General features: G+C 38.6%; 1 protein-coding gene across 7 annotated transcripts in view; it reads left to right on the top strand.

The window, feature by feature from the left end:
• Nucleotides 1–12,085, top strand: part of DNM3 (dynamin 3) — a 170,345-nt gene that overhangs the window by 44,917 nt on the left and 113,343 nt on the right. For all 7 annotated transcript variants that reach the window (XM_050306368.1, XM_050306367.1, XM_050306366.1 and 4 more), the window contains one exon: nucleotides 4,754–4,867. In XM_050306368.1, coding sequence (XP_050162325.1) covers nucleotides 4,754–4,867 — 114 coding nt within the window. The remainder of the gene's footprint in view (nucleotides 1–4,753; nucleotides 4,868–12,085) is intronic.

Here is a 12,085-nt window from a genome sequence, read left to right as displayed (position 1 = left end):
GTGTATGTTGTGTGCTGAGATTTGTTTGGGTGACTAAAATTTAATGTTTAAATCTCCCCTTCATGACAAAGCTTTGAAGATGAAGGTGTCACTGCTCCATGTGCTGAATTGATACTCGGTGTGAGAGAAGGCAAGACAGTCAAATTATAGAGCATTATATGTAATTTATATGTAATTTATATGACATTCTTGAGATTTGTTTTGAGATTTACTTCAGTGGCAAAATCTGCTGCTGTGCTTGATGTAGCCCCTGTAACTGCAGAAGAGGCTTAATGTGAACTGTTTCAAGTGACTGTCCAAGTGGTTTGGAGATGTGGGTCTGAAGGCTTTGTTTGACCTGCCTCTTCTGCAGTGTTACACCACCGACCTGATTCACCTGTTCTGGACACAAGTAGCATTCAGACCCCATGGGTTGGCCTGAACTTTAGTGCTAATAAATAACTTTTCCTGTAGTAACCCTTTTTTTTTTCTTTTTTCTTTTAATCCTGCTTTGTAGCATACTTTACTGCTTCTTCTCTTCAGATGTACTTAAATCCTGCTATCTTGCATGACCCAGGAAAAAAAAATGTTTATGGCATTTTTTTAAGCAACCAGATGGAAATGGAAACCTATGCTATGGTCAGTGAGGTGGTCATGAAAAGACATGACAAGGCTGCTGTCTTAAGAAATGCCAGTATTTCTGTAAAAGAAGTAAAATAGCCCAAGGGCTCCCACATTCAAGAATGTTTCAAAATTTAGCATCACGAACCATGCTGCTTTTGAATTTTCATTTATCGAGACTAGAGGAGTATTGCCATTTTGAATGACTACTTATTTTTTGGGTTAAGATTCCTTCATGTTTGACTTATTCACCTCAATCTTTGTTTAACTGTATTTGGAAACATGTTTAAGCTTTGTTACCACTGAATGCTTTGCTTCAGTAAAGACTAAATTTTTCTTTAAAGGAGACCTGTATTGGGGACTTCAGCCACTGTCATTATTTTTAAGTTATGTAATATATTGTGCAATGTCAAAAGATCTTGGTTGTGTTCAGTATCAGAACAGATCTCATCAGTTTATGCTCTGACAGGTGGCAAATTACAGCGAAATACTGTCTTAGGTTTCCCCTCTAATATGTAAAGTGAGATAATCTTCATAATTGAACACAAAGAGCCAATAGCTTATAAGGATGCTGCACAGAGTAGTTTTTCCAATTTTTATTCTATCAATGCACTTACTGGTTGATAACACGTGTTGTTATGACAGTGATTGGAAGATAGAGGAGTACTGGGAGTTGTGTTCTATGTTCAGAATTGTTTCAATGGAGTTAAGCAACACAATTTTAACAGTTATGTTAACAAGTGCTGCTGCTGGAATGTTGTGGGAGTAGCCAGTCTCATGATTTTCACACTTGTATTTCTGTCTGCCCAGACAATTTCACTTATCTTGAAATCATTCCTCAAATACTTCTTTAGAGAATCAGTAAGTGTTCCATTTCCTTAAATATATTTCTTTTACAAATACCTCGTTTGATTCAATGCAACGAAGAAGTCATGCAGCAATACATAAAATGTGCTTATTGTGTCAAATCCTGCTTTCCTGTTTATCTGTGAAGTCCTGGAGAGCAAGAACAACAACTATGATTTGGGTTTTGTGCAGCTGAACTATGAGAAAATGATTTCCTCCTGGCTTGTTCATGTGAATTTGTAGCCTCGAAGTTTCATTTTTCAGACACCCAGATTAGGTATCAGGATCCTGAAGGAAGGAACTGTCATCTCTTGTTCATCCTGTGCATGGAGTCCAACTACCGGTCGGAATATTGTCCTCATGAGCTTCTGGCAGTGCCCATGTTTTTCACCTTCCTGAACTCATGTCACTGATATCCGCTTTGCACAGGGTGACATTTAGAAATATGATAGAAAATATTGAAATGGTTCTCTTAGATTCGAACCAACCAGCAAATGAACTTGGGAAAATAATGAAACACACTGCTTTCGTTTTTGAAGCTGCAGGACTATAAAACATTCCTAACACTACAGTTAAAAAAACTCCAAAACAATACTCTAGAGATTTTTTTAACTTCAGAAGTATCTTTGAAAATCATAACTGCTTATTGCCCATAGAAGAACACTTATTTCTAAAATATAACTTTTTTTTTTCTTTTCTTTTTTTTTTTTTGAGAAATTGGCTGCAGTCTAAAGTTTAATTGAGCTTCTCTGGAAAGTAAAACTGTGTTGCTCAATCTCACTTTTGTCTTGAACTTAGACCTTGATTCAACATCTCCCTCCCCTTTATCTCTGACACTGGTGCTGAGTATTTTATGTGTGTAGCTCTTTGTAGTTAACAGAATGTACCTGGGAAATAGGAGGAATTCTATGAATAGAGCATGAGGCTTAGCATACTGAGCTCATCTTCTCCCTCTTGATGCCCCCTGGAACAGGTTCTTGGTATTTTAGATAGCTGTGAGCTTTCCCAGTGCCCAGGATATTTTAGAGGACCCTGTGTTTTCCCAGAGGAGTACAGATGAACAGGTCTAGAAATTTGCACATGTGAAAAACACGTACCCAGGATATTGCTGTAGGTTGGTGTCAGGCTCTTTGTGCAGCACTCTTTGTGGGAATGACAGCTGGATCTAATCCTCAGCACACAGGATATTTGAGGAAACAACTGGCAAATTCCTTCCTTTACGAGACAGTGACCAGTGTTTGTATTAGCAAGTCAGCTTGTTTCTGTCCACCCCGAGTGATGGTTCTGCTGCTCTGGGGAGATGTGTTGGACTGCACATGACAGTCTTTTGGAGCTGTGCAACCTAATGTAGTTCCTGCATTAGAAATATTAAAAATTTCACTATACTTCTTAAATGGCTTGCATAGTTCAGATTTAAAAACCTGGGCTTGGTCTGTTCTGAGTCCTCGACCACAAATGTGTTCTTGTCAAATGGAGAAAATTTGACTCTTATTAACGTGTTTCGGGGCTTATTAACATTACAGACCATACAGTCACAGTGATGGAATAAGCAGAGAATGTCACTTCTCTTTCCTTTGAAGTGCTCAACATGGGTAAAGTTTTTGAACCAGCTACTCAAGTGTTTCTTACTGGTTTGCTTTTAGAAACAGCCTCTTTATCCTCACTGCCATCTCTCTTCAAATCTTTTACCCTCTCTGAGATGTGTCTCCAAACTAGTTTCCCGTGGGGGGCTGCCCCAGCTGTGGTTCCTGTATGTGGATATGAGCTTTGCACAGAGCAACACTGCATTTTCAACTGCAGACACAATGGTTCAGCAGCATCCTCTCTCCTATCCTCTGATTTCAGTTTCTTTCGAGTGTGGGAATACCCACCCTTGCCCATGTGCTGTGACGTGTTTAGTCTGCTGTACAAATACAGCTCACTGTGCTGCAGAGCTAAGTTCAGGTGAATGGAGAGCCTTAATTTCCTTACTTTTCCTGCAAATCTGTTCCCTTGGCATTTCTCTGGTTCAGTGTAGAAAAAAAAATAGAATTAATTTGGTTCCACAACTTTCTCTGTGCCAGCTGCCTGAAGGCCAGTACACTGGCTGTATATACATGTTGCTTGCTTCCTGTTAAATGTTCACTTCAATAAACATCGTAAAATAAAATGAGGATTTGATGGGTAATCAAGTTCTTATCAGTGCATTTCCCTTAACTTGCACTCAGACAAGCATTCCATCTTTTTGTACTCACTAATGCCCCTCTCTACTTAGTGGTTTTTTTTCCCCAATGAACATGAATATTAAAAAATTCTGACCAACTTCTGTAGAAACCTTTGCAGAACAGGCTGTTCCATCCAATCTGCTTGCGCTGTACCCTTGAGTCTCTTTACAGGAGTTGTGTCCGATTCTCTTATTGCTTACTGAGGCTTCACAACCAAATCAGTGCTTTCTTAGATTTTTCAGGGAGCTTACCTGAACATACATGGTGAGTGGGAGTGAATTCTGATTCTGGAACTTGTATAGATGGTGAACCGTGTTCTTCTCTGCTGAGTTGTTGACAGCGGAGTTAGTGGTCTTGTAAAGCCCTGTGAGAGGAATGTCAGTCTCGAATATTTCTTTAAATCCAACAAGAAACTCATGTTTGATCATACAAGTCTTTGGCTTGTGTCTGTTTTATAAAGTTCTGTTTTACCCATTTTCTCCCCTAATTTTTATTGCTGCCTTAGGCTTTTTCTTCCTCTTTTCTATTTCTCTTCTATCTTAGGAGAAGAATATACCTCTCACATCCCTCTCCTTACCCCTTCCTACCTTAATTTTAAATTAACTCTAGAAGACCTCTCCACTTTGTCACTTGATACGACCCATTTTGAAAACTCACAATGTGTGGCAGAAGCCACTCACTTTGCCATTATCTAAGTGCTTTTCCTAGTATCCAGCTTTACAAATGACCCTTAGCAATTAGACTAGAACAGGATAGTCAGATATAAAGTTGTATGGACTTCTACAATGTGTTGTTGTACAGCAAATAAATACCCTCAAGTTTACACGATCCTTAACACACTCATACATGCTCTAAATACAATATTCTGATAGTTGGGCTTCTCTCCGTCTCCAGCCTTTTGACTGAAAACATATTCATTTTATTACTTTCTTTTTGAAGGATAGGAACCTGCAAAACCCCTTGAATTTGCCAGAGACTGAAAAAATGCACCTGTCTATGCTTTATTTAGCAAGTCTTCATTTAAAAGAATGAATACAGCAGCAGAGTGAGTAATGTCAAGTGAGTAATGATCTAAACTTGTGCCTGACTGCACCTTTGCATAGGTCATTCGGAAAGGCTGGCTGACCATCAACAACATTGGCATCATGAAGGGAGGATCCAAGGAGTACTGGTTCGTTCTGACCGCGGAGAGCTTGTCCTGGTATAAAGATGATGAGGTAAGGAATGAAGAACTTTATACTACTGGGGAAAAGAAAAGCACTAATTCAGTCTTCTCATACCAGCTAGAAATATTAAATCAACTTGTACAGCCTTGAACTGAAGGAAGATTGTTTTAAGGTTTTAGCTGTGTTCTTTGAATTTCTGTTTTGATTCATGAAGAATGCTGACTGTCTAAGACTTCTGTTGAAATGCTGATAACAAGTACAGGGTGTTGTGTGGGGTGGTTTTGTTTGTTTGTTGTTTTCCTTTTTTCCTCTCTTCCTGTGATTTCTACACATTGCTCTAAAAAAGAAAAAAAGGCAAAAAAACCCAGGCTGTTGTGAAATGTTGTGGATGTTTTCCTATGCCTGTTTGGGCTGCTCTTACACATCTCCTGTAAGTTGATCATAAATCATCTGGGTAAAGTTACTTCTAAAAGTAACTCCAGCAGTTGGTTTAATGATAACAGTTCTTCTTCGTCCTCATATTCTGAGATGACGAAAAGCCTGTCTGCAGAGTTCTGTAGCTGTTGGTATGGATTTTCAGATTTGACAAAAAATGTGCCTTTGTGGATGATCAGTAAATCTGAGGTGAGTAATGTGGGAACTGGCAAAAGCATTTCTCTGGTGAAAAGGACATCCAGGTTGCTCACTGTATTGACTGTATTGGTAGGAAACTTGTTTGTTCTATTTAATTACTTTTTCAACGGTGTTTGTAATGATGTGCTGTATCCAACCCTCCAGCAGTATTTTGAAGGTTAAAATAGGATTATTGTGTGTGCTGTCGGATTTACGGTAAGACCTTTGTGGGTTATTTTAAGGTTTGTGTTGGTGTTCTTGGAAAAATTGTGTTACATTTAAAAAGAAATCCTATTATTTTCTGAATTTTTTTTTAAGTTAAGTATTTCCAGCAAAAATGTAATGGTTTTTAGGGTGAACCAGTTCATTGGATAGAAGAACCCCAGGTAAAGAGGAAGTTTTAAATGAGCTGTAAAACATCACTCAATCTTTCCATCTTAATCTAAATAATAATCATAACACTGGTTGATCCCAGCAAAACAGGGACCTGGTTGATGGGGACTGCAGACAATTCATATTCTCTTTGAACTAGTGTAGTGTTTTACTGCAGTAGATTTTCTGGAAGCACTGGGGAGAGGTCCTGCAGTGCACATGTGTGGAGTCAGAGCTTTCCTGAGCCCTGCAAATCCAGGGTGTGGTCCTTGCCATAGGAAGTTCCCTCAGTAGCGCTGCTGATGGTGGAAACTGTGCTGGTCAGTAGAGTTTGGTTGGTTTTTTTTCCTTAGGTCAGTAGCTATTTTGGGACAGACCTTAAGATTGAGAGACAAATTAGGTTAATTTTGAAGATTTTGCCCCTTGTCCTTTTATTTATGTTTTAAAGGGATTCGAATGTATTTACTGTGACAGAAAGACAAGTGCGTGCCAGGCAGAGGGGAGGAGCCAAGGGACAGATGTTAAGAGGAGAAGTTTTATTCTCAAATTGCTGGAATATACTTTGAAAGAAATGCAAAAGTCACTTTATGAATTTGAAAATTTGAAGCTGCTGGTTTTTGTGATCTACCTTGAGGTTACGAGAACTTCCTTTCTTAGGTTTGGTGCAGATAACTGGAACTAAAACAAGTGATGGGGGGGAATTAACACCCCTCCTGTGTTCTGTCTCAGGCAGTTGGAGGTGCATCCAGGATATGCTGTGGCAACTTTTAATGTAGTTTTTTTAGATTTTTTTTGAGTGTGATTTTTTTTTTATGTGGAATATAAAAATTCCTAAAAATGCTAATGGTATGTCTTGTGCTACGCAACTTTAAAAATAAATAATTCGTTTGGATAGTCTGCTGGAGGGAGTCACCTGACAACCTCAGAATAGTACATGGAAAGAAATGGCCACTGGGTGACTTCTGTATACATATTTTAAAGTAATGTCTCTTAATTGCAAACAGTTATGTTTTGAGAGTCATGAAAATGCCAGTGGTTCATTCAGACCAATATGGCAGCTCACTGAGAAATTTCATGGAGTGGCAAGAGAAGATAATAGGATAGTACTATTCTATGCTTTGCTGGTAGAAAAAGTTCTTCCCTAAGTACAGATTAGCTGTATAATTTGATTATGTTTTCCTGGTAAAGAGTATACAAAATTATAATTTTTAAAAATTTTGTTTGTTTGTACTGAACCTTTTATAGTACTACTGAAAAAAAAATGAGTAAGGTCTGTTCTAGCTACTTTTTGAAGAAGGTCAAAGCCATAGTTTGGCTGTTAGTCAAGACAAGTGACTTGTTTCAGAAACAGACACTATGGGCTTTGAAAATAACGAAGTAAATGTATAATCTCCTGGCTGAATTCCAATTTCTATAATTGCATTTTGCCTCCTTAAAGCACTCTCCTCATTTCCAGCATGGTTTGGTAGTTGTCACATCCTGTTCTCAGCTGCCGACTGAACTGCTTTGTGCGGGCGCGTTTCCCCCAGTGACATTCACAGTGTCAGGGATGTGAGAAGTGACACCCGTGTTTGTGCCTCTGGCTGTGCCCTGAGGGGTCCAGGGGGATTTGGAGCCCCCGTCCTCCCTCTGTGCTGGTCACTGCTGCACCAGTCCCTCCCAGCAGCACCAATCTCTGCATGGCAGCTGGGCACGGTGCAGTCAGCTCTCACCTTTGTTCTCTTACCACAGCCACGGCTTTGTTCCCCCTGTGCCTGTACCCCTGAGCAAGGAATGTTGCAGCAGCTTTGGACCAGAGAGCTCTGACAATGTACTTTCCAAAACGCCAGTGCCTGCTGGGGCCTCCAGGGCTGTGTACCCCCTCTAGTGTAAGCTGAGACCATTTTCTAGTCTGGAATTTACTCTGACATCAAAATCACTCAGAGTGCTAGTGGTTGCTTGCTAGTGCCATGAGAAGGATGTAAATTGCTTCCTTTATTTGTGAGGTGCAGGTTTTATAAGTGATGAATCCACAGTGGAATGCATTTTGAAACAAGTTGCTTTGGCAAAAGGCTTCAGTTTTTGCTGATGATATCAGTGTTACAAAAGAAAAAATTGATTTCTTGACATGGTTTCATTGCTGTCAAAGATACAACAGTATTTTACTCCTGGTGAGAGGGACTCCGTGCCTAAGAATGCTTTTTAGGCTTGTTATAGAAATATTAGGCTTATTATGGAAGTATCAAGTTGATGTTTAAAGTGTGCTTAAAGCAGTTCCAGTACCAGTTCTGTGAGTACCAGCCTGGTTTAGGTTCTGATCCTGCATTCAGTTGCTTGTGTTCATCACTTTGCTGTGTGACCAGGACCATGACTTTGTGCTTTTCCCCTTAAAAATGAAACAGGGGAAATACTGTGTACACCTTTGAGGCTACTGTAAATAAGTGCAAGATTAGCACATTCAGTGGCCCTACAAATACAGCTTTATTTCCTAGAGTATTCCATGTAATCCCGACTGGAGTGTTGTAAGGCACAGCTACACACACACAAATTATTAATCTGAGCATTTTAGCTTTCAGTTGTTACTGTCTTGTTAAGTAGCATTAACAGAGGTTCATTGAGAGTCAACCTCAAATACAGAGTTTGTGAATTAGGCACTTTTCTGTTAGGATGAAATGGATTTTGGGAATGCAGAATGCTTGTGAATCCAAAAGTTCTCTATGTAAACAAATGGCTGCCATTTGTAAAGTTGTGTAGCATTTTTACAGGGCACGGTCACAGAATGTGATTTTATTATTCTTTCTAAAGCATCTAGAGATTTTGCTGGCATTATTGGTGTGCAAAGGATGCCAAGCTGCACTCTAGGATTAGAACTTCTAAAAATGTGAAATTTACATTTATCGTGAAAGTCCTCTTTGATCTTATTTCCAAAGAAAATATTTCCGTTCTGTTTCAATAGGAAATGATAACATTGTCAACATCCGGTGATAGATGTAGTTTGTATTATAATTTCACGGTTTAGTCCCAATTGTAAAATTATGTGAGATTTGGGAGCAAGATACAAAAGTAAGTGAGGAGATGAGAGAGTGGAAAGGGGAGAAGTTACTCTAAGGTGTGACATTGTGTATGTTTACAGGATTAACTTGCCCCACAACAAACTGCTAGCAGCTTCTGTGGCAGGCAGGAATGTCAGTGAGGTTGATACAGCAATAATCTAATAATGCAAGTTGCTCAAGCTATGCCTGGGAAGTAAATGGAAGGACAAAACATACGTAGGTGCCACAGAACTGCATATAAATAAAACTTACTGTTAGTGAGTTAATGAGAACAACTAGGAAAAGAGTACTATAGGAAGCACAGTAAAAATTTCAGCAGTGGGTTTTATTGTCGTTTATAGGCAGTGTTTGACCCTGGGTGGGTTGCAGCACGCGGCTTGGTACTGACCGGCCGTCTGGGATCCAGTGACTCGTGGCTGGAGCTGGTGGTGCAGGTGCTCTGGGGTGTCAGAGCGCTTTCCCACTGGCGGCTGTTCCCTCAGGCTGGGTTGTCATGCGACTGCCTGTCTGTGCCTGCTGTACAGGTGAGAGGATGTTCTGCACAGCAAGTGTAGACAGGCAGACACATGACAACTCCGTCCAGCCAGTCCCTTGGAGCCATCACCGCTGGTGTGCAATACTTTGTACCAATCCACTTTGGGGGGGCTTTGTTGGGGGGGAACACACATAACAGAATTCAACTTTAAAGCATTAGGAGCTGTAGAACAGGAACAGAACTGGATTTTATTCAGAAAAGCAGCGTTTCGGTACACGAGCTATCGTTGTGCTGACACATCGGGGGTGCGATTTCAACAGACTGGTCACACTGCACATTTGGGAAAGCGAAAAGAACTGAAGCCAGCGTTTATTTTATATGCAATTCATACAGGGGTTTGCCTGCAGATTGTACTAGCACATGGTAATTTAACCAGATGTTTTTACTCTTCATGGAAGCACAGAAATACTGAAGTTCAAGATAAAGGATATGTTTATACAGTGCATATTTTCTAGGAGCAGATAAGTACAATAATCTGGCATGTTAAAAATAAAAACCTTTCTGTATAAATGGAGGAAGCCACTTGCACATTAACCCTATTATAGGAAACATACTGGAAAGAAAACTGGTTGCATTTTGTATCAGTTTTGCTAATATGCAAGAGCTACACATGTATGATATTTCTTTTAGTATTTGTTTTGCGTATTATTTTTGCGTAGTACTTTGTAAGAAAATGAATTGACCTTGTAAAATTTCAGTAAGTTGTTTTTTTTTTTAATTAAATATAGACTGTATTATAGATCAAAAGCATGCAAATTGCATAATTTCACATCACAAGATGTGCTACTTGGCTGAATTTTCTGTAAATGGAATACACCCAGTGACTCTAATCCAGCTTTGCGGTGACATTTGCCACATCACTGGGGTGTTGTTTCAAAAGGTATAAAACACTCTGGAACATTAGGAGGGGAAAAGAATAGTTGTATCAATTGTCTGTACAGATTAAATGTCTCTGGTTCATAATGGTGTTCTTGAATCTCTGTTACTCACTAGTGCCACCATAGGTAACAACAAACTGGTGCTTTCAAAGCCTTCTCAAACATATTCCATACAGAACAGCAGCCTGAAAACTGATTGTAAAAGGGTGCATTAACCAACAGGCTAAAGGTGGGGGTAGTGTTGAGGTTTTAAACTAGACTAATGATAAATGAATATGTGATTATTCAGGTGTTCTGGCTCTAATAATTACTTTACCATAAAGAAAAATATACGTTTTAGGTAATTCGCAAGTTGAGTGTATAAGTTTATCAATTATATGAATAAAATTTTCCTTGAACCTAACAAGGTGGAATAACATATCTTAAAAAAATGAATAAAACACAAAACATGGCTAGCCAATTCAGACATGAAAAATTAATTCCGATACATTAAATAATTTTCCTTTATAATACGCTTACTTAAATTTTTGTAGCTCTAAGTAAAATTTTAAAAATATGCTTTAAGTTGACATGTCTTCCTACCCACTTTGCTATTTTGAAGAAAAACAAAAGTGGCAAATTAGAAATACTTTAAAAATAAATATAATACAATGATTGTTTCATAGATTTCATCACATTTAACTGCTTCATTTAGTTGTTAAAGATCTTTAGCCTGGAAGAAAATTAGATCTCACTTTCTGTGCTATGCATCCTTCTTGAATTAGCAAAGAATTTTACAGTAAAATTCATTGGCAATCTATAGTAAAAAGGATTGGAAGAATAAAAGTCTGCATTTTATATAATAGGTTTTCTATTAACAACTACCAGGGACGTTGTGCTGGAAGGAAAGTCGTAAGTGGAAAGTTTGTGCGGTCTTTCTAATAACTGTACACAAGGACAATTCACCAGAGAGTCAGCAAAGAGCTTTACATCTCAAACACAGGCAAACTTATTTTCCCTTCAGTTAATGCCTTGAGTGCTGCTAATGACTGGATAGTTATCTGCACTTGATTCTTATTTAAAAACTGAAATTCCTTGCAATTGTGGTAAACTTGCTAAAAGGGCTCAACATTTTTGGGTGCTGTGCCTGGTTGGCTCACTGAGTCAGTAAAGGGCTTGAGAATATTTTAGAATACTCGTAACAAAAAAAATAAAAATCTTATGATTGCTAGTATTATATTTATAGAAAACCTGTGTTAGGGATCTGACTTTAAATATTGGTACCTTGGAAACTGAGTTGAGTATTGTATTCTCTCCAATGGTGATCAGGAGATTTTATTTAAGGGAAGGTTGTTATTTTTAGATACTGCTTTGCAATGCTGCGTAAAATACAGTACAGAAGTACAGTAGCATTATTCAGGAAAGTTTCATTCTTAGCTGTGGCATTTCCTGTCTTTTTGTAGGTTTAAACCTGACCCTTAATAGTATTTCAGTTAAGATTTGTTTTTTTCCTAAATAAAGTACAGTTCAGGAAGCAAAGCCTTTTACAAGTAAAAGTAAAGTTATACTGTTGATTAAAAATTATTATATTAAGGAAAATCCAGCACACTAAGGTTTAGGGTTTTTCATTTTCCAATCTGCTTAGCAGAATTCAGTTGAAAGATTAGAATAATTTAACATTCCGTGCAGAAGCCTGGAATTTTATAGAGGTATTATACTATTTTGGTTATAATATTTTCCATATAGCAATGATACTTGGGTGGTCTGGGCACATGGTGATAGTGCAGGAAGGGGGGCAAGGAGCGTGGAGAGGGTGGCAGTGCTTTAGTCCTCTGAAAATACAGATGCACTAAATAGCACT

The sequence above is a fragment of the Myiozetetes cayanensis genome, unplaced genomic scaffold (assembly GCF_022539395.1).
Source record: "Myiozetetes cayanensis isolate MyiCay16 unplaced genomic scaffold, myiCay2020 scf12, whole genome shotgun sequence".
NCBI lineage: Eukaryota > Metazoa > Chordata > Aves > Passeriformes > Tyrannidae > Myiozetetes > Myiozetetes cayanensis.
This window is presented reverse-complemented; position numbering and strand designations above follow the sequence as displayed.